We start from the raw sequence: 22,971 nt of genomic DNA on the forward strand, positions 1-22,971 counted from the left end.
TCTTCTTAAGTGATTTCACCCACAGTCACGGTCTGTCAGTCCCTGCAGGTTGACACTGCTCTTTTTACCTCTGACCTTCAGTTTCACGTCTCAACTATCTTCTGGGCATCCACTGATGGGGTGTCCATATGAACTTTAAAACTGCTATGTTCACAATTAAATAAATCATCTTCTCTTATACCTCCCTCTCCCATATACAGCCCCCCCCCAAATAACCTTATCTTCCTCCTTGTTGCTAATCAATTAATGGGGTCACCATCTAGTCAATTCCCAACCAGAAATCCAGCGATCATTTTCCTGTTTAATCCTTGTTTAATCCTTCCCCAAGCCCTGTTGATTTTTTCTCTCAAACATGTTCAGCCCGTCTCTAACCCTCATGCGGGACCTCAGCATCTTTACCTGAACCACTGTGACACAAAAAAGTTAAACTAAAGCCAAGTCTGCTCCCACCTATGACTGCCTCTCCACTCCTTCTCTGCCACACTCCTCACAATTCACGAGCTAGTAAAACTACATTGTGGTTCCCCAGGACTAGGAAGCAATTCATGCCATTGTGCTCTTCCTCTTGCCAATCCTTTTACTGAGAACACCCTTCCTGCCTGTCTTCACTGGCTCCCTCTTACTCACTGTGGTGGGTTGAATAGTGGTCCCCTAAAGATATGTCCATCAGATCCTGTGAATGTGACTTTATTTGGAAAAAAAGTCTTTGCACATGTAATTAAGTTAAGGATCTTGAGATGAGATTATCCTAGACTATCCAGTTGGGCCCTAAGTCCAATGACAACTGTCCTTATAAGAATAGGAGAAGAGACACACAGACAACCATGTGAAAACGGAGGCCGAGATTGGAGTCATGCTGCCACAAACCAAGGAACACCTGGGGCCACCAAAAGCTGGAAGAGACAGGGAAGGAAATCTCCCTTAGAGCCTTCGGAGGGCATGTGGCCCTGCTGACTCCTTCATTTTGGACCTCTAGACTCCAAAACTGTAAGAAAATAAATTTCCATTGTTTTAAGCTACGAAGTTTGTGCTAATTTGCTATGGCAGCCCTAGGAAACTAACACACTCACCCTTCAGGACTCAGTTCACACATCATCTCCTCCAGGAAGTCCTCCCTGAGTTCCTCCTACCATGACCCCCCTCCCACCAGCTTATATCAGATTCCTTTCCTGTGTCTGCCTCACTGGATAAACTCCTGAAAGGCAGGAACTGGGTTCTGTTCCCCATTGTAATATGAGGGTCCAGTATGTTCCAAGAAGATCGCAAGTCATCAACCAGATCAATGCATGATCTCAGCCCCTGTGCTCCTCCTATGGTCCAGGCCCTATGCCAGGAACTTCACAAACATTACCTCAGTGAATCATCTCAGCAAGCCTAGGAGGCAGGGACCATCATCTCTGCTTCAGAGATGCAGATACTGAGGTGCAGCAAGTGGCCCAAGACCAATCCATAAGTAGAGTTAGAATTTCTATCCAGATCTCTTTGAATCACAGGTCCTAGTGAGCATGAGCATGGCATTTTCAAAAGACCAGTGGCCAACTATAAAACGGATGTTGGAGTAGAGTGGGGAACAGGCTGGGTCTTAATTAGCTAGTTTTGAGACAGAGCTGTTGTGTGTATGTGTGTGCGTGTGTGTGTGTGTGTGTAAATGGTAACGAAGGTCATAGGTTAGTGAACTAAAGAGGATCTAACTCATAATGCAGCGTAAATATATTACAGCAGCTTCAATTCTGAGGCCTGAGAGCAGGGGGTCCTGCAAAGCAAGAGCGGGAAGAAAGGACGAAGAGGGGGAAGGAAGAGGAGGAGGAGGAGAGGGGCAGCTCTGCTAAGTTTGGAAACAGAACACGTTCTTCTGTTATCCTCTCCTTCACCTCCTCTTGTCCAGGCCTCTGCTCCTTCTGGTGGCCTTGCTCTCAGGCATCAGGGCACAGATGCTGGCTCAGCTCCCACTACAGCACTTCACCAGGTACAGGAGGCTAAATAATGGCCCCAAAGACATCCATGTCCTAGTTCCTGGAACCTATGAATGTCACCTTACATGGCAAAAGAGGACTTTACAGATTTAAGTTAAGGATCTTGAGATAGGGAGATTATCCTGGATTATCCAGGTGGGCCCTAAATGCAACCATAAGTATCCTTATAAGAGAGAGGCAGAGGGAGATCTGACACAGAGGAGAAGGCAGTGTGATGGCTGAGGCAGGGATTGGAGTAATGCCACCACAAACCAAGGAGTGCCGGCAGCCAGGAAGCTGAAGGGCAAGAAACAGATTCTCCTCTAGACCCTCTGGAGGGAGCGCGGCCCTGCCGACACCTCGATTTCAGCCCGTGCTACTGATTTCACACTTCTGACCTCTAGATCATGAGAGAATAAATTTCCGTTATTTTAAGCCACCAAATTTATGGTAATTTGTTATAGCAGCCACAGGAAACTAATATATCAGGTCTTCTCAATTACCTCTATCTCAATCAAACTTGTTTTCTTGACAGCCTCCTTTAGTTTGGTGTTAGAGTGGAAAGAAATCTGGTTATAGCAACTCACTCAAATGAGAGTCCCTTAATGCTCTCAGGAGCAATGAAGTTTTTAAAGGAGGGTATTTATAACTCCCCAAATTCATGTCTAATTGGTAAGATTAACATAAAGAAATGAAGTGAACAGAAACTGCAAGCAGTGGGGTGCAAATTTAGGGAGGAGGACCAACAAACAGGCAAAGGAGGGTGGAGGTCTGCCCTCAAGGGCTGTCCCCTTAGGCAGGTTTTTCTTTTCACACGTGGGAACTTAAAGATTCTCAAAAAGCTCTATGTTTGTTCTCAGTGGCTCCAATACTGCCCAGCGCAGTGCCTGCCGCATAGCAAATGCTGAATCTGGTGGTGAATGAATGAAGATGACAGAGAGGGAGGGGAGGAGCCGGGCAGGTCACCTGCAGGCACACTGGGTGTCTGTCAGACGTCTGTCACTTGATTACTGTCCATACAATGGCCCCTGTTATTAACACTCCTGTAATTTACATTTCTCCTCAACCTGAATCTTTCCCCCAAGTTCTACTTTATTGCAATTTACAATAATTTCTTATTGTCGGGAACATATACCTCTAGTTTTCTGTGCAAATTCACCCTGTAAAGCAGATGAAGTCTTTCTGCCGTACAAACACCTCCCCTCAACACTCTAAGCCATAGCTCCTCAATGATAATTTCTGGAGGGTTGCTCAAGTTAACACAGAGCAAAGAGCTGTCATTATCAACCCCAAAAGAAAAGCCAGTTGCCTAGAGTAATCAAAGTCCATAATGGACACCATAGACAGCATTTGCAATATACTTTCTAAGTGATGTTCACATCAAAATATGAAATGCAAGACCTTCATCTCTCCTGCGATCTCCCTAAAAGTGTTCTTTTTCAATAGTTATATTTACACTTCCTCTAGTTCTTTTAAGAGTCCAAAAATAAACGGCAAAATATGACCACATGGGGCCCTGTGAGAGGTTAGCCTGTAGAATGAGCTCCAGTGTTGATGCCAAAATAAGCCTCGAAGCCCTTCTCTCGGTTTTCCTTCATTCAACAAAACTACATTGAGCATCTACTACTTTCAAATTCTGGAGAGACACGCAGGGAATAAATCGTCTCATAGAGAGGGAGATAGTACTTAAGGGAAGTACTGCTCCCACCCTATAGAACATTGGAACCAGCAATGCTACAAAGCCCCCTTGCTCATCGGAAGTCTTTCATTCCGTGAGTTAATTAGTTCCACTCAGGACAGCCTGAAAGTCCCCTCCGCCTTTGCTCTCCCACTGTCATTCTGAGGTGGCCATTCCTACCTGGGATTTGCCCATCAGGTGGCCATCAGCTGTTAAATACCAACGCTGGCCTCCAACTTCAGCCAGAGCAGTGCGTCTCAGACTTCGAAGTGCATTCGAATCAACTGGGATCTCGTTACATGCAGATTCAGACTCAGGTGGGCCAGGGGAGGAGGCTGGGGTTCTGCATTTCTAATGAACTCCCACATGATGACGATGCTGCTGGTCTGAGGACATTTGAGTCGCAGGGGATGAGAGTACTTTGTTTTTACTTAAAACAAAACCAACTTCTGAAGGCATCCGACTCTAGCCGCATGTAACGCTTCAAGACTTTCCACAAGGGTAGAGAAGCTGAAAGCATTTGGACCATTGGTGGATGGTGGTGCTGATTAGCAATTGTGGTTTCAGAGCTGCTACCTGGCTCAGCAAAAACTGTCAGGTACTAAATGTAAAAATAGAGTTAGAAAGCACAAGACCAAGCTGCTTCAGGGCCAAGAACAAAGGAGATAAAGACGGAAGTTCTGGGAAATCACTCTACTGTGGATACAGGTTTCCCAAGCCTCCGACTCCTTTCAGGTTTGGGGTTCAGATAAGAGCAGACACCTTCAGTGTGTGTCTCATGGCTGGAGAGATGGCAGTCATCCCCGAGCCCCTCCCCTCTTCACCTGGTGCACTGACAGACACCGGCTCCTGCCACATACTTCCTGTTGATGCCCTTGTTGAGTTGAGAACACTATTCTTGGTGATCAGAGGGAGCAGAGGAATCAGGGGTGCTGAGTAACGAAAAATCCAGAGAAGCCGCCAACCCAACAGGATAGCACCTGATGCATGGCTGCTAGAAGGGGCATTGAGAGTGACTGTTGTGTTAAGGCTACTGTACTGGGGCCATCAATGTAAGTACCTTCTTCTTTATGAGAAGACAAGACCATGGGCCTTGTGCCTTTCTGCTTGGTATCCCCAGCCTCTGGCTCACATCAGTGCTCACAACATGCTGTTATCACTGCACTTAGGAGAAGTAGGAGCTAGGGAAGGAGGCTCAAGGACACAGCTGGTGCCCCTAACAACGATCACACCAGCCTAAGGGAGCATGGTGTGCCATAGGCTTGCCTGTCTTAAGTCACGGCATCCCTGGCTGGACTCTCCTTCACAGCAACGGGAGTAAACTGAGGCAGCCAGCCCTCGAGGTCACACAGCAAATCAACAAAGACTTAGTGAAATACTTAGTGATGGCGGCATGCCATGTGCCACTGGGCAACGGCAGGTCTCTTGGCTGCTCTTCGGATTCTTCAACTGTAAAATGGCGTGTTGGACTTGATGCTCCTTCAGGCTCCTTTCAGAGGAAACATCCCACCACCCCACATTCTGTGATGCTACTCATGTCAGAGATAGAGCCCGGGAGTTCGATTCCCTTCATGCCTTCCTGGTGCTTCAGAAGCACAGCCAGCTCAGCCACAGTTCTGTTTTCTCTGCTCTCTGACAAGACTCCTCACATTTCCTCGCTTGATGAAATCCCCAGGCCCATTAACGAATCTACAAAGTCTGCTCTGTGTACTGGAGATGGGAGGTGGAGGGAGGACTTGAAATCACCCAGGACACTTGGTCTTAGAGCAATGTGGCTGAAATTACCAAATACCCACTACATTTTTTTCTTTCCATTCATTTCCCCTTCCCTTTCCCAAACCCATAAATCTTCAGTTTCTAGAAGTGGAAAGAAACACAAAAGAATCCATCTTTCAGTGTTTGGAAGCTATGCGTCAAATTTATGTAGCTACAAAAGTAATAGTAAAAACAACAATATTAACAACAATAATAAACATATTCTGCCTGTGATTGCTGTGTTCTCCAAGAAAGGTCTTTAGATTCCAGGAGTCTAAGCAGACTAATATTTAATTAGCATTGTCTAATTTCTAAGTAGTCTTACTTCCTAACTTTGCTTTGATTTTGATGCTAACGTTTGAATCACTCAAAATGACTATGACAATGAGAGGCTTCTGCACTTAGTCTTTTTCAGCCTCGCACACACCCGGAGGACACAGCTGGCCAGCAAACACTGGGTGATGTCACCTGTGGGGAGGGGGGCATCTAAAGGCTCACATTCATTTGCCTAATTTTGGTCAATTCAACAAACCTCAGGTGAAATTACTGTGGCTTCTTCAGGGAGAGAGAAGCTTTCTTAGGGATGAGAAAAAGTGTGAAATGAATGAAAATATCATACAACAGCACAAATCCCATAAAACATTACTATATGAGAGCTACTGCAGACGAGATTTCCAAGCAAAATAAAACCATTAATTGAGTAGGTAAGCCTTCTTTTAGGTATCTTCACTTTATTTACTTACTTCATCCCAGTGGCCACCTTGTGACTTAGTAGATACAGTAATTATCTTCATTTTACAGAAGAGGAAACTGAGGCACAGCAGATTCAGTGACCAGCCCAAAGTCTCCCCAGCCGGTAGGGGGTGGAGCAGGAATTTGAAAGACACTTTGGCTCCAGGGACCACTGCTCTTCATTACTCTGCTCTCATTTTGGGCGGAACCTAGGTCAAGATCGGGAACTCTTTAGCACCTTCCTCGGGAGGAGTCTTCAAGGGAAGATGACTATGAGGCGCCCCACTTCCTGGCAGCTTTATTCCAGCCTTCCGACTGGGCAGGGAAAAATGAAACACATCCTTTCCCTCAGCTGAAGGGGAAGAGGCGGTCCCAGTCTTCCACCGAGGGCTGCAGCCGCCGCAGAGGACATGGCGAGGATGCGCGCCCCTCCACCCCATCTCCACCCACCTACTCACCTTTCCTTGGCCCCCCCCCCAACCACACGCGGGTACTTGCAGCCCTGGGCAAGCCCTGGAGCCCCGCTCCGCGAGCAAACACGGGGAATTGTTTAAAGAGTTTGCAGAGAATGAAATTTGGCCTGTGGAAGGTGCCTGCAGCTGGCGGTTAACACCAAGCAGTAAGAGGATCAACTCCGAGTCCGCTGGCTTAAAAAAGGGGGTGGGTGTGAGACGTGTGCGCGCAGCCTTTTACCCATTCACGTTAGTTAATTTGGATGATAAGGGTTCGTGTTTAATCCCTTTGTGTGCGAGTGAATATATGAAATCGACAGCCCCTGAGAGGGCACCCGCGGCTGGCAAAGCAACCTGCGGGAGGGTGCGGGTCGTGTCCAATCTGGCGTGAAGCAGAAAAGAAACGTCGCGAAGAGACTGAAAGCAAGATGGAGAGGGACATCCTAGGGGTGCTGGTGCAGACAGAGCCCCACACCTTCCAGGCCGCCGCAGGTGGGCCGCTCGCTTCCCCAAGGCCCGGCACCCCAGGCCCCCATCCCACACCCACACCCTTCTGCGCCCTAGGAGCTCCCCAGGTCCCATCAGAGAGCAGGACTACACTCTAGCCACCTCTGCCAAGGACTAACGACATCCACAGTGAGAGCCCGGGCCCTGCCGTGGTCCAGCAGAGTCGAGAGAATTTAGGCGAGGTGGGGAGCAGAAAAGGAGGAAAAGACATCTAAGGAGAGGTCTCGGTTGTTCTCAGATGGAACAGATTAGAAAAAGGTGAGAGCTCGGTGGCTCTTGAGCAGGTCATAAAACACAAACTATTTTTATAGTTTCCATCTGCAAGAAAGCTCACCCCCCACCCACACCCCGCAAGCCTGGAGCCCCCAGAGTGCGGGTTCGGAGGCAGCAAAAGGGAGCAAGCCCTGTCGGTGGGGGAGGGGGCCCCCGGCCGCTGGGCCAGGCCGCCTGCAGAGGCGCAGGCAGCGGAGAGAGCTCCCAGCCGCCACAGCCCCCCTCCTTCCCCTCCGGCCCGTCCAGCAAATTTCCTCCCTCGTTTCTGTTCGTGCCTTCCCTCCCTCCTCCTCCCCCGATATATTCGCTCTAAAACCATAAAAAAGAGATCAACTTCCCTAACTTCACGGAGCCCTTTTCAGTGACAAATATTGATGCCCAAAGTGTCTGCGCTCTCCCGCCCCCAAACGTTAAGAAAAGGCGCCCGCGAATGGGGGACATAAAAAGTTAACAATGCTGTGAAAATATGTTTGCAGAAAATAGACAATCGTTGGATTAAACGTATTCAAGTATGAAATAATGCCTTTTTGTGTCAAAACTTGGGCGATGGGCGGGTACAAAAGTTCCCTGTGGCAGCTACTTGCTCCCTTTGTAAGCCGTGCGCTTTGGCGTCTCCACTTGGGCGCATTACTCAGAGCCCTCTAAGCGCGATTGTTTCTCCCTTTCTAATGACATTTACCGGATCAAAACATGCTGTTAATTCGATCAGAAGGCTTCACCCTCCCTGACAAAGCCACAATAATTTCTCCTGAAGTTTGTTAAATTGACCAAAATTAGGCAAATGAATAGGGGTCTGTAGGCGCCCCCTCTTGCAGGTGACGTCGCATAATGCTCGCCTGGGCCAGCTGCATTCCCCCTTTTCTTCTCGGCCCACTCCTCTCCGTGTTGCCCCCCAATCCTCTCACCACCCCCCTCACTCACACACACACACACACACACACACACATATGCACGCCTGCCTGTCTCTCCTCCCCCACCCTCTGGCATTATTAAAATTTAACCCAATGAAACTATTCATACTTTTCAATGGACATTTTCCTATAGGATAATAGGCTACAAATTGAGCCTCTTCCCCCCGAGGAAAGAGAGCCCGAGGGGGGAGAAAAGAAAGCAAGCGATGTGGTCAGGGCGTCGGGGGGAGAGTCGCGTGCCAAAGAGCGGCGGGAGGGGCAAGGCGAGGCGGGAGCCTCGTGTGCCAGCCGCAGTCCCACACCTGCCGGGATGTCCGGACAAATAAAGCGGTGTAAACAAAAAGGGGGGAGATGGACGTGTCACCAAGTCGTGTGAGAAAAGCCTGGGAACAAACGGGGCGCCTCCGTCTCCAAGCGCTCTCCCTTGAACCCGGCGGAACAGCCTATTAAAGGCTTACTTAATTACTTTAATGACTCTGGACAGGCTTTAAAACGCACTCGGCGCTGGGACTGTGGGCTTGCTGGGATTTGTAAACAGGCAATCGTGTGAGACTCAGCGGTGGGACTAAAGGAGGCGATACTGTTTTGTGAGGGTCCTCGCCCCCCGGTGCCCGCGGCCGCTGCGCCCCTGCGCTCCGCGCCTGCGGCTGCTGCAGGCGCTCGCTCACCCGCCGGCCCCAGTTTACCGCCTCCTTTTCCCGCCCGGGCTGTTGCCATGCAAATGTTAGTCCCCCGCCGATCACGTGTCCTTTGAAGGGCCACGTGGATTAACAAAGCTGATCTGCCCCCAGCTCGCCCCCCTCGGCTGCTAAATTTTTTTTCTTAACTTCTTTAAAACTGATCTTGAATGCATACATCTCCCAAACGCAGCTCCCCTAATCCTATGGAATAATTCAACTTGTGAATGCACTTGGAGCCCTAGATGACCGCTTTATAAGGCAGCCCCTCGGAGTTGGGAGGCTGCAGTCTACCTGGGACACTCGAGGAGGCACACGAGGTGTAAAGTGGACGGGTGCCTCGCACCACCGCCTCTCCTGAGGGCGCGTACTGACCAGGATGTCAGACAAGCTCAAGGAACGCAAAGTGAGTCGGTAGAGCCCAGACGGTTCTTGCGCCCTGATGGTGGGGGCGTCTGACTCCCTGAGCCGCCGCCTGGCTGGACCGACGGCAGGGACGTGGCCTCACGGGATTTCTCGTGCAGAGGAATCCTGAGGGCTCTGGGAAGAGAACGAAGTTAGAGATGAGACTCCTCCACCGGGAGGAGCCCACTCCCGGAGACTGGTGGCCACCTCCCCACTGCCCTGGCGCTCAGCTTGGTGGGGTGGCCCAGCGGGTAGGGAGGCTGAAGGGGAGCGCGCCAGCGCGATCGTGAGAGGGCAGAGCTCCTTTGACCCAAGTGAGGACGGGCAGGGACCCCTTCCGGGAGCGAATCCCTGGGCAGCGTTGGGGGCTGGAAGACGGTTGACACCCAGCTACAGCCATGCCTTTGACGGCTCCCTGAGCAAAGTCATCCTAAACATACAAACTTCTGTTCGCAGAGAACCCCCGTTTCCCACAAAGTGATAGAAAAGCGAAGGAGGGACCGGATTAACCGCTGCTTGAACGAGCTGGGCAAGACGGTGCCCATGGCCCTGGCGAAGCAGGTAACGTCGGGGCCGAGAATCGGGTGCCAGGCGCTGAGGATCCTCCGCTGCCACTCTTGGCCAAGAAGCCAGGAGTCTGGGGACGGAGAGGGCCTTACACGTGGGCCTCCCTCCCCGGGGGCCTGAGCGCTGAGTGAGCCCCAGGCAGCTCTCGCGCAGATCCTCAGCAGCGCCCTGCTCGCTGGTCCTCTGCGGATAAAGCTGTGCACCCAGCCCGGGGGTGGCCTGAGCCCGCTGGGCCGCTGCGAGGCGCCCTTCCTCCTTTTGCAGAGTTCCGGGAAGCTGGAGAAGGCGGAGATCCTCGAGATGACCGTCCAGTACCTGAGAGCCCTGCACTCCGCTGATTTTCCCCGGGGAAGGGAAAAAGGTGGGCGCGGGTTGGGCAAAAAGGAACCTGGGCAGGGAGCGTGCGCCACACAGAGACGTGGGGGCCGGGAGTGGGAGTGAAGCGGCGCTGGCGAGGTCTCCTCTCCGGACGCTGCTGGAGCAGTGGCGGGCTGGGGTCCTGCGAAAGTTAAGGGGGGCTGGAGAACAGGTTTCTAGGGATAGTGGTTCCGTAGCCTCCTTTCAGGTGGGGAGGGGTGGGATCAGGCTCTTAACGAAAAGGAGGTCGCTTGCTGGGGCTTTTCCAGTCTCCAGATTAGCGAGAAGGGGAGGCGGGCCTTAAATGGGAACTTCGGCCAGAAAACGTGATGGGAGTCGCACCCGCCTGGGTCTCCCGGTAGGGATGGGGTCGCTCACGGTTTTTCCTTTCTGCCGTTTTTCTCCCGCCTCCAGCAGACCTGCTAGCAGAGTTTGCCAACTACTTCCACTACGGCTACCACGAGTGCATGAAGAACCTGGTGCATTACCTCACCACCGTGGAGCGGATGGAGACCAAGGACACCAAGTACGCACGCATCCTCGCCTTCCTGCAGTCCAAGGCCCGCTTGGGCGCCGAGCCCGCCTTCCAGCCGCTGGGTTCTCTCCCGGAGCCAGATTTCTCCTATCAGCTGCACCCGGCGGGGCCCGAGTTTGCGGGCCACAGCCCCGGTGAGGCCGCCGTATTCCCGCAGGGCGCGGCTCCCGGGCCCTTCTCCTGGCCGCACGGCGCGGCCCGCAGCCCAGCGCTGCCCTACCTGCCCAGCGCGCCCGTGCCGCTCCCGAGCCCCGCGCAGCAGCACAGCCCCTTCCTGGCGCCGGTGCAGAGCCTGGACCGGCACTACCTCAACCTGATCGGCCACGCCCACCCCAACGCCCTCAACCTGCACACGCCCCAGCACCCCCAGCTGCTCTGACGCCGACTCGCCCGCCAGATTTCTCTGCGCTGCGGACGCTGCTTAGGAGAAATACTGTATATTGTACAGGTGTAAATATTGTGTCAACAAAATAGCTGGGTGGGGGAAAGCCAAGAGCGAAGTAGACTTTTGAAGGAATCCCCTTGGCAATAAAGGTTTTCTGATAAAGAACCAAAGAGACAGATTTCTTGGTTACCTTCTGCTCCTCCACAACCCATCCTCTCCACAACCCATCGTGCCGAGGGCGCGTGCTGACAGGGGCCAAGGTGACAGCCCTCAGCAATTTGGGGGGGGGTTCTCTGCAGGATCCGGGGAGGGGGAAAGGCTAAAAGGAGGTGTCACTTGGGGGCGGGATTCGAGGCTCCCCCGGGGCTCCAGACCCGCGTCCGCCTCGCGCGCTTCTTGGGCATTCGCCTCGGAGAAAGGCAGACGCGAGGAACACAGCCTTTGGCTCTCAGAAAATGCAAATCGAAGGACCCGCCCCAAACTGGCGCTGGCGGACTTTGGCCAGCCCGGAGCCTAGGCGCTCTTCCCGCGCCGAGGCAGGCCCCGGGGACGCACGCGCACCACGCGCCCGCCGGTCTGGCGCGCGGCGAGACCCAAGGCGGCCGGACGTGCGTCTTTAAAAAATATGTAGCGGAAGTAACTTCTGATTATGGCTTAAAACAACATCCGACGAAGTTATCTTCGCATATCTACTAGGCGTTGGAGGGTTCAAGGGAAGCTGGCAGTGCCTTTGCGCACAAATCCGCTCAGCTTTGGTGGCGCTAGGCAACCACGTGAGAGGCCAGCAATGGCCAAGTTGGGAGATGCGCTCCCCGGAGGATTGTTCCCTCCGCCCCACCATCCGGCCCTGGCGCGGGGTGGAGAGCTTGGCTCTGGGATCCGGTTCTCTGGCCTGGTAAGAATAGCCTTACCTCTGTCCCTTTCCCCGAGGGGCAATTTTAACCTCCTTGCTCCACCCAGAACACAGTGAGGAAAGTTTGGGGTCTAGGGAAGACTTGACTAGTGATCTTTAGGGGACTGTGGTTTTCAATTCCAGTTGGATCTGCGCCTTGACCACAAAAGAGCGATCCATTTAAAATAGCAAACTAAAATCTTGTTTTTCTAAGACCCAAACAGCAAAATGAGCCCCGCTGTTGTTTTACGTAAACAGGTAAAATAAACAAGATATCCAACCGGCTAAAGTTGTGTTTGTGGGGAATTAAAGTTGTTTCCTTCATTGATTTTTGTCTTTGTGCCCGTTAGCTTTGATGCCCTTGAAATAAATCATTGGAAATTATGTAGCAGATTCCCCTCTGTTTCTAGAGGCCATTTAGCTGAACCGTGATGATTTGTCTTCTTCCCGATTAGCTGGAGGAAAATGAATTAAATTATTGCATTTCTGTGGACAGGTCTAGGGGAGCTCTGACCTGGACTATTTACTGAAGTCATGGAATAGGATGACCTGCCATTTGTAAACCATCAAACTTCATTATACAGAGACAAGACAGAAAAAAAAAAAAAAAAAACCCACCACACTTCATTATATTGCCCATAAAGTGAAACTTAAATGTGTGTGTTTGGAGGGTGGGGGGAATCTATAAACTTTAGAAAAGGTGTTGCATGTAAAGGATTCTTGTCCTTACAGTAATGCACTACATGTCACTGCAAAACTTACCTATAACATGTGAGAGGCCAACAAACATCTCCTCCCTTAAGACCCGATACAGTTGGAGCACTGAAGTGACTGTAAGACCCAGGAGGCCTTCCGGATAACAAACACACACTGAGCAATATGGGATGAAAACGAATTATGCAGAAATGGGCGAATGCATGGTGCCTATTATTGGAACACATGTCTTACACCCATTTTCATCAGTGCTGGATACAGAATATGAAGAAGGCCTTTCAGGCTTTTTTTCTCAGCATTAAGCCAATGTGAATTCCCTCTGGCAGTGAAGCATTAAAGATATAGTGTTACCCAGGAAATATAAATTATTAATATATTCAGCATTTTTGTCACTTCTCAACTGTTAACCAAATGAGACAAAACTTTCTTTTGCTAAGTAGATTTTCTCTTTGGGATTAGCTTTGGGAATGCACAGGGCCACCACAGTAAAAACTTTGGTCATTTGCATATAATTTTGCAAACTTCCACTGGCCCATGACAGTCTTTGTACCTCAAATGTTGGTATTCTTGATTTTTTTTCTTTCTCATTTAACTGTGGAGGATAAAACCCTGCTTTTGATTTACAATGACTTTAGGATAAAAGTCTCCCTCCCCTTTCTCTCCCTCCCCGTTTGTGTGTGTGTGTGTGTGTGTGTGCGCGCGCGTGCACACACACGTGTTGTCTCTTTTTCTGAAACCTTCATCCAAAGTTCCAATTCTCCAGGCTTGGCCAAAAGTCAAACTTGGAATAGTTTGAGTTCACAAAAGATTAAAAATGTCACTACAACATGGAAAGGATTCAAATCAGATTGTGCCTTTACTGTGTCCTTCCCACACTTTCTCTGAAACACATTACTTCCAGCCTCCCTGTCCCAAACCCCCCACCTCTCCCTCCTCTGTCTGTCTCTTATGCCCAGTCCCTCCACTCTTTCTTTTAAGTAAGTTGTATAGTAATGGTTTCCAAGAGAGGCTCAACCAAACCCAGAAATAACAAAAAACAAAACACAGTGGGTTTGGCTGGAGGTGACCATTGTGATTCCTCTGAAAGGGGCAACCTCTTGTTTCTTGGGCTTCATCCTTGAGTGGGCAAGAATAAAAATAATCATCCCCATGAAATCAAAGGTTTTCTCCACAGGCTTGAGGAACAAAGCTGATGGCTGGTATTTCGGGTCGGTCCCTGTGGCTCTGTGGCTCTGCAGGGCTAGAACGAGGAGCTTCCAGGCACTCCAGCCACCGCTGCCTCAGGGCTGGTAATACAGAGGTCACTTGTGCTTCCAAGCGTTATTGAGCAAACACAGCCCATGCATCAGCGGGGGCCTCCAGTCTGGGCTGCTAGATGCCAGGCAAGGAAGGCGGAGGAGCAGCTATGTAAGGCCCTGACTGACCTCACAAAGGTACAGAATTCCTGGGAACCTGGTGATGGGTGTCTGCATAGCGTAACACACCAAGAAAAGGCAGACAATATGGGGCATGTAGTTGGAGCTCAATAAACATTTGTGGAATGACTGAACGATTGCCTAACAGTGCTGAGTCTCTTGGAATCCTGCATCTCCCCTGGATCTCTTCTTTCTGGCCCTCAGTCCCCTCCCCACTTCAGCAGAGACGAGAAAGTACTTGTGCAGCCACCCAGAAATCTGTGGAGTAATCTACACACATTCTGAGGGTTGTCAGATGGAGCAATGACCCTGCCTTTCCCCAAAAATTCTACCTTGTGGTCTGCAAGCAGGAGACAATGCTTGGCCTGCATAATGAAGGCAGATCACTCTTCCTACAGGCCCAGCTAAATGCAGACCCCAAATCCAGGATTTGAACTCAGATCTAGCCTTATGGAGGTTCTGTTCCTTTCGCATGAGAAAGACCCAAGACTGGGCTGATTCCACCCTGTTTTCTGCCCCATTGATTGTTCAGAGTGTGGCTTTTGGATTTGCATTCCAGCTCTGCTGCCTATTAGCTGTGTGCCTTTGGGCAAATTGCTAAGCCTCTCTGTGTCTGTTTCATCATCTATAAAATAGAGACATTTGGGGGCCGGCCTGGTGGCGTAGTGGTTAAGTTCATGCGCTCCCCTTCAGCAGCCCAGGGTTTGCAGGTTCGGAACCCCGGGCACGCACCGACGCACCACTTGTTAAGCCATGCTGTGGCGGCGTCCTATATAAAATAGAGGAAGATGGGCACTAATGGTAGCCCAGGGCCAATCTTACTCAGCAAAAAGAGGAGGACTGGCATTGGTGGTATAGCTCAGGGCTAATCTTCCTCACACACACAAAAAAAGAAAGTATAAAGAGGATACAAAAACGCTTATAATCCCACCATCCAGATATAAGCACTAACATTTTTTATATGTTTCATTAAAATCTTTCTATGCACACACTGATTTTTAAGTAAGTTTTAAATAGCTAATACATTTATATGGTATAAAATGCCCCAAGTACAAAAGAGTATACAGTGGAAAGTCTCCCTCCCACCTCTGCCCCCAGCCATCCAGGGGCATCCTAGAAGCAATCACTAGCACCAGTTTTTTATGTATCCCTTCAAAGATACTCCATGCATACATACAAACTGAGTAATTTTTTAATTCTCTTTTTAAAAAAGTGACTTATGAGTAACTTATGTGAGTTATAAGTAACCTTATTTTATGAGTAAATACAAACGTATCTATTTTTCTCACTCTCTGGATCTGACTCACCTTCCATCTCCTTTATCACATCTCCTTCCCAGCATTTCACACTCATATTCATTCAGGTTGTTGCACAGGCTAGTCAAAATCACCTTAAAATCTGCCCTTGCTGATACATCCAGTGTGAGACGGATCAAGTTCTTGAAACTTTTTTCTGAGATCATCCCACAAATACTCCACCTAAGAGAGACGAGGAATCAGAAACTCTAAGATGTTGAGTCTCTCTTTGGCAGGGCCGCACATATTTCAGGATGTGTGATGTTATATCACAGTTTTCCATACAACATCCTTGCAATAAATTAAGTCTCTCTAAGTAGTAAGAGTCACTGGGTCTAAATAACTTGCCTATTCTGACCCCTTACAAGCCTGTCTTTCAAAATACTTGTAATTTCCTAAACTTGCCAAGCTCTACCCTGCCTTTGCCTATGCTCTCTCCTCTTTCTTCTAGAAATTCATTCCACCACCATCCCAACCTCCTCACCTCCCTTCTTTACCTGGCAAATTCCAGGTTCCCCTTTAAGATGTAGCCATCAGCTCTTCTGGAAAGCTTTCTCTGATAGCCCCACTCCCTACCTCCCAATCTCATTAGGCACTTCTGTGTGTTACTCACTACAACTGTGCAAAACCCTATCGTTCATGTGACGAATACTTGGTAAGTGCCAGTCCATGCCAGGGCCTGAGTAAACGAGGAGTAAGGCAAGTGACATCCTGAGAGCAGTTGTAGTCTAATGGGGAAGAAATGACGTAAGCAATTATTTAAGTGTGATAAATGCTAAAAAGGAACACTCAGGGTGCTGGGGGCGGGGGGAGTCCAGAGCAGAGGCTCCCAACTGGTCCAAATGAGGCAGAGAAAGTGACACTTCAGCTGATGCCTGAAGGAAGTGTAGGAATTAAGCAGGTGAATTGGGGAAGAAAAGGAAAGAAGAGGGTTTCAGGTAGAGAGAGCATCTTGTGTGAAGGCTCAGAAGCATGAAAGAGGAACTTGTGAGGAATTCATGACTGTCTGAATGGCCGGTGAACTATTTTAAGAGCAGAAAGATCACTCTGGTTTCAGTGTGGAGAAAGAAGTGGAGACAGAGGGACTAGTGTTGGTAGCATTTCCATAGGATTTCTCTTAGAGTTGAAGCCCAACATCAGTTTATCTGAGTTTCACAATTCTGCATTATTTTTGATGGTTGACTTGTTTCTGAGCTTTTTTAAAAAGATGCTAGATTTTAGCACCAGAACCTAGCAGAGCTTAGCACAGAGTAGGGGACTCTAGAAATGACTACAAAAGCTCTAAGATTAGGCTCTTTTCTTGCTAAACTGAATAGAGTAACATAAAATGGAGCGTCTTACTATTCCTATTAAAATATACTATTAAATTAAAACAACAGCATCTTTATTAAACACCAATATCCAAACCTGTCAACAAGTATTACCCGCAACAGTGGAAGCAACCCAAAGATCCAACCACAGGTGAGTGGTTTGTAGGCAGCCACTGAAATTGATCTTTATGAAGGCAACGTTTGACATGGAAATGAATAATAATGATGTCAGTAATGTAAATTATGTATGTATAAGAATAAAGATCTGATGTAAACATGGCCAAACTGTACTGCTAAATTATGGTGACAGGATTATGAATGTTAGAGAAGAGACTAAAGATAATAAAATGCCTAATAAGAACTAAACACTTTTAAAAAATCTTTTTGTTGTAAAATTAAGCAAAGATACAGCAAACCACATAAAACAAATATTGGTTTAATGATTTATTTTAAGGTGAACACTCTAGTAACTACCACCCAGGTCAAGAAATAGAACTATGCCACTTCCCTGCAGCCTCATCCCAATCCCAATCTCTTTCCCCCCAACTAAGTAAACCACTATCCCAACTTTTTAGTCATCACCTCTTTGGATGAAAAAAAATAGCTTTATCACCCAAATGTGCATCCCCGGACAATACAGGTTAGTTATTCTCCTGCTTATTTAAAAATATTTGATATCTCTTTTAATCTATAGGTTGTCCCCTCCATCCCTTTCATTTCCTTACAACGTATCTGTTGGAAAGCCCAGGCTACTTGACCTGTAGAGCTTCGCAGAGGCTGGATTTCGCTGGTGGTGAACTTGTGCGCAGCTCAACACGTTCCTGTGTTTCTATATCCCGCAGCAGGATCCAGAGGCTAGATAATAGCACTCAGGTTTGATCCTTTGGACAAAACTAAGCACATTTTAAAAAAACTGGAATGAGGGCCGGCCCGGTGGTGCAGTGCTTAAGTGTGCGCACTCTGCTTCGGAGGCCCAGGGTTCACAGATCCCCAGAGCGCACCGACGTACTGCCAAGCCATGCTGTGGTGGCGTCCCATATAAAGTGGAGGAAGATGGGCACGGATCAGAGCCAGTCTTCCTCAGCAAAAAGAGGAGGATTGGCATCAGATGTTAGCTCAGGGCTGATCTTCTTCACAAAAAAGAAAAACTGGAATGAACTATTAATAAGTCTTGCATTTCACCATTAGCCCCTTCAGAGTTGTTCCCAGCTCTGCCCATTGGCTCTACTTCCAGCTGTCAGTCATGGAGATGCTCACCGTGTCCGCACACACCCTCCTTTTGCCTCTAAGAGCTCCCTGAGCTAAGCAGTTCCTGTGACATGGAGACAAGTGACTAGTCTCTCACTGCTTTAGGCAGAAGCACCTTTGGCCCACTGAGTTGGGAATTTCCAGTCCAGTCTATTCATTGACACTTCACCTACAAAACTTCATGGAATGGAGGGACATTCTCTCCTCCTCCACTCAAATATACCAGCCTCTTCCCCATTTGTTTCCCAAATATCATTTTCAATCATATTGAAGAAAAAAAATTGACTTTAAAATTTAAACTGTTCCAGTGACTTCATTTAAAATTCTGCAATGTAGCTTATGGTCACCTTTTATCTTCTGAATGCACTTTGGCCCAGAGGTATTTAAAACAACACAATAATTACCAATCACTGTCATCATCATATCCTATGATCCAGTTGATCAGAAATTAAGTTTGATCATGGTAATGGATAGCTTAGAATGACTAATCTATTAATCAAAATTTATGGAGCATTCTTCTTTTTTTTTTTTTTTTTTTTTGTGAGGGTGATCAGCCCTGTGCTAACATCTGCCAATCCTCCTCTTTTTTTTGCTGAGAAAGACTGGCCCTGGGCTAACATCCGTGCCCATCTTCCTCCACTTTATATGGGACGCCGCCACAGCATGGCTTTCCAAGCGGTGCGTCGGTGCGCGCCCGGGATCTGAACCGGCGAACCCCAGGCCCTGCAGCAGAGCACACCCACTTAACCACTTGTGCCACCGGGCAGGCCCCTGGAGCATTCTTTTTTTTTTTTTTTTTTAATTTTTTATTTATTGCAGTAACATTGGTTTATAACATTGTATAAATTTCAGGTGTACATCATTATACTTATTACATCATGTTCCCACCCAAATACTAATTACAACCCATCACCACACACATGTACCGAATTATCCCTTTCGCCTTCCTCCCTCCCCCCTCCCCCTCTGGTAACCACCAATCCAATCTCTGTCTCTATGTGTTTGTTTATTGTTGTTATTATCTACTACTTAATGAAGGAAATCATACGATATTTGACCTTCTCCCTCTGACTTATTTCGCTTTGCATAATACCCTCAATGTCCATCCATGTTGTCACAAATGGCTGGATTTCATCGTTTCTTATGGCTGAGTAGTATTCCATTGTGTATATATACCACATCTTCCTTATCCATTCGTCCCTTGATGGGCACTTAAGTTGCTTCCAAGTCTTGGCTATTGTGAATAACGCTGCAATGAACACAGGGGTTCATGTATCTTTACGCATTGGTGTTTTCAAGTTCTTTGGATAAATACCCAGCAGTGGGATAGCTGGATCATATGGTAGTTCTAGCCTTGATTTTTTGAGGAATCTCCATACTGTTTTCCATAGTGGCTGCACCAGTTTGCACTCCCACCACGTGTATGAGAGTGCCCTTCTCTCCACATCCTCTCCGACACATGTTGTTTCCTGTCTTGTTAATTATAGCCATTCTGATGGGCGTGAGGTGATATCTCATTGCAGTTTTGATTTGCATTTCCCTGATAGTTAATGATTTTGAACATCTTTTCATGTATCTGTTGGCCATCTGTATATCTTCTTTCAAGAAACGTCTGTTCAGGTCTTTTGCCCATTTTTTAATTGGGTTGGTAGTTTTTTGTTGTTGAGATGCATGAGTTCTTTATATATTTTGGAGATTAACCTCTAGTCAGATGTATGGTTTGCAAATATCTTCTCCCAATTGTTAGGTTGTCTTTTCGTTTTGTTGATGGTTTCCTTTGCTGTGCAGAAGCTTTTTAGTTTGATGTAGTCCCATTTGTTTATTTTTTCTATTGTTTCTCTTGCCCGGTCAGACATGGTGCTTGAAAATATGTTGCTAAGACCGATGTGGAAGAGCGTACTGCCTATGTTTTCTTCTAGAAGTTTCATAGTTTCAGGTCTTACATTCAAGTCTTTAATCCATTTGGAGTTAATTTTTGTGTATGGTGTAAGGTGAGGGTCTGCTTTCATTTTTTTGCACGTGGCTGTCCAGTTTTCCCAACACCATTTGTTGAAGAGACTTTCTTTTCTCCATTGTATGTCCTTGGCTCCTTGTCAAAGATTAGCTGTCCACAGATGTGTGGGTTTATTTCTGGGCTTTCGATTCTATTCCATTGATCTGTGTGTCTGTTTTTGTGCCAGTACCATGCTGTTTTGGTTACGATAGCTTTGTAGTATATTTTGAAATCAGGGAGTGTGATACCTCCAGCTTTGTTCTTTTTGCTCAGGATTCCTTTAGCTATTCAGGGTCTTTTGTTGTTCCATTGGAGCATTCTTCTTTGAAGAACTAAAAATACCTTAGCAATTCATTTTTCCTGAGGTGAAATAATAGATCCTATTTTTCAGATCAGACTTAGTCATGCTGCCATTTATGCCTAAGATGGCAATGACACACCACTTAATGAGGGAGTCGTCCTTGGCACTGTCCTCTCTCTCTTACCTGTTCATACAATCCACCACCGAAATCTAAACCTTTCCACTTTTCTCCACGTCCTTTGACACTCTCACAGCCCAAGCCACTATTTCTCAGCTGCAGTACTGCCAGTTTCCTAACTGGTTTCCCCGGCCACACTTCTGGCTCCTCAAAATCTGTTTCCACACAACAGTCTGCATGGCCTGTTTTAATGGAATTTAGATCATATTTTCCTCCTCCACTTATTAGTTTAATAACTTCTCATTGCTGCAGTAAAATCCAAACTCCTCATCACACTCTGTGTGTTCCCGACCCTTGACCCCCTCCAACCTCACCGCCTTCTGTTCTCCCCACGGATCTCTATGCGCCAATCCTCGTGGCCTTCTCTCGGTTCCTCCGAGTGCTCAAGTCCTTCTCAGTGAGGGGCCTTCCCACATCCTTCCCCACGTCACTCGTCACTCTTTCATTGTCAGGTCTCAGCAATGCCTGCAGGGACCCCTATCTAAATTAGACTCCCCTCACTTACCCACTAAACGTCCACTGGTAGAAACCTGTTGCTCTTTTCCTCGAGTTACTTATCACAATTATTTTAAATTGTGGTAAAATAAACATAACATAAAGTTTACCTTTTAAATTTACACTTTTAGAGTTGTAATTGTACCACTCAGTACATTTACACTGCTGCGCAACTTACTGACCATCTGTCTCCAGGACTTTTTCATCTCCCCTTACTGAAACTCTGCACCCGGTTACACAACAATTCCCCATTCCTCCCTCCCTCTACCCCCTGGCAACCACCATTCTACTTTCTGTCTCTCTGAATTTCACTATTCTAGGCATCTCATATAAGTGGAATCAATCAACATTTGTCTTTTTGTGACCGGCTTATTTCACTTGGCATAATGTCTTCAAGGTTCATTCATGTTGTAGCATGTGCCATAACTTCCTTCCTTTTTAAGGCTGAATAATATTCCATTATATGTATATACTACTTTTGTTTATCTATTCGTCTGTCGATGGACACTTGGGTTGCTTCCACCTTCTGGCTATTGTGAATAATACTGCTATGAATTTGGGTGTACAAATATCTGTTTAAGTCCCTGCTTTCAATTCTTTTGGGTATATATAAAGGATCATGTGGTAATTCTATTTTTAATTTTGTGAGGAATCACGTACCATTTTCCACAGTAGCTACATCATTTTACATTCCCACCAGCAATGCACAAGGCTTCCAATTTCTCACACTCTCACCAATACTTGTTATTTTTTGCTATAATAGCCCTCCTAATGGATGTGAAGTAGTGTCCCACTGTGGTTTTGATTTGCATTTCCCTAATGATTGGTGATGCTGAGCATCTTTTCCTGTGTTTATTGGCCATTTGTATATCTTTGGAGAAATGTCTATTCAAGTTCTTTGCCCATTTTTTTTTTCATTGATGTCTTAATAGTTTATAACATTGTGAAATTTTGGTTGTACATTATTGTTTGTCAGTCACCATATAAATGCCTCCCTTCCCCCTTTGTGCCCATCCCCCAGCCCCCTTGCCCCTGGTAACCACCATACAGTTCTCTCTGTCCTTGTGTTGGTTTACATTCCATATGTGAGTGAAATCATGCAGTGTTGGTCTTTCTCTCTCTGGCTTATTTTGCTTAACATAATACCCTCCAGGTCCATCCATGCTGTTGCAAATGGGATGATTCTGTCTTTTTTAATGGCTGAGCAGTATTCCGTTGTATATATATACCACGTCTTCTTGATCCAATCATCAGTCGAGGGACACCTGTGTTGCTTCCATGTCTTGGCTATAGTGAATAATGCTGCAATGAACACAGGGGTGCATAAACCTCTTTGGATTGCTGATTTCAGGTTTGTTGGGTAGATACCCAGTAGTGGGATAGCTGGATCATAGGGTATTTCTATTTTTAATTTTTTGAGGACTCTCCATACCGTTTTCCATAGAGGCTGCACCAGTTTGCATTCCCACCAGCAGTGAATGAGGGTTCCCATTTCTCCACAACCCCTCCAACATTTGTTGTTTATTGTCTTGGTGGTTATAGCCATTCTAATGGGTGTAAGCTGATATCTTAGTGTTGTTTTGATTTGCATTTCCCTGATGATTAGTGATGTTGAACATCTTTTCATGTGCTTATTGGCCATCCGTATAACTTTCCCAAGGAAAAGTATCTGTTCATATCCTCTGCCCATTTTTGGATTGGGTTGTTTTTTTTGTTGTTCAGTTGTGTGAGTTCTTTGTATATTATGGAGATCAACCCCTTGTCAGATATATGATTTGCAAATATCTTCTCCCAGCTGGTGGGCTGTCTATTCATTTTGATACTGATTTCATTTGCTTTGTAGAAGCTCTTTAATCTGATGAAGTCCCACTTGTTTATTTTTTCTTTAGTTTCCCTTGTCAGAGTAGAGATGGTATCCAAAAAGATTCCTTTATGACCAATGTC

General features: G+C 47.3%; 1 protein-coding gene across 1 annotated transcript; it reads left to right on the top strand.

The window, feature by feature from the left end:
• The first annotated feature begins 9,316 nt into the window (after positions 1-9,316).
• HELT (helt bHLH transcription factor) lies at positions 9,317-11,355 on the top strand. Its single transcript, XM_058524860.1, has 4 exons — positions 9,317-9,343; positions 9,763-9,903; positions 10,174-10,270; positions 10,681-11,355. The coding sequence occupies exons 1-4, from the start codon at positions 9,317-9,319 to the stop codon at positions 11,178-11,180; spliced, it is 765 nt and encodes a 254-aa protein (XP_058380843.1). The 3' UTR covers positions 11,181-11,355.
• Positions 11,356-22,971: the final 11,616 nt, after the last annotated feature.

Source organism: Diceros bicornis, chromosome 29, assembly GCF_020826845.1.
Source record: "Diceros bicornis minor isolate mBicDic1 chromosome 29, mDicBic1.mat.cur, whole genome shotgun sequence".
Lineage (NCBI taxonomy): Eukaryota > Metazoa > Chordata > Mammalia > Perissodactyla > Rhinocerotidae > Diceros > Diceros bicornis.

Bases quoted from the DNA above. Each gene is read 5' to 3' on its own strand.
- HELT (XM_058524860.1), top strand. From the start codon at position 9,317: ATGTCAGACAAGCTCAAGGAACGCAAA. The intron at 9,344-9,762 runs GTGAGTCGGTAG...CGGCTCCCTGAG, and splicing joins ACAAGCTCAAGGAACGCAAA to CAAAGTCATCCTAAACATAC. The intron at 10,271-10,680 runs GTGGGCGCGGGT...TCCCGCCTCCAG, and splicing joins TCCCCGGGGAAGGGAAAAAG to CAGACCTGCTAGCAGAGTTT.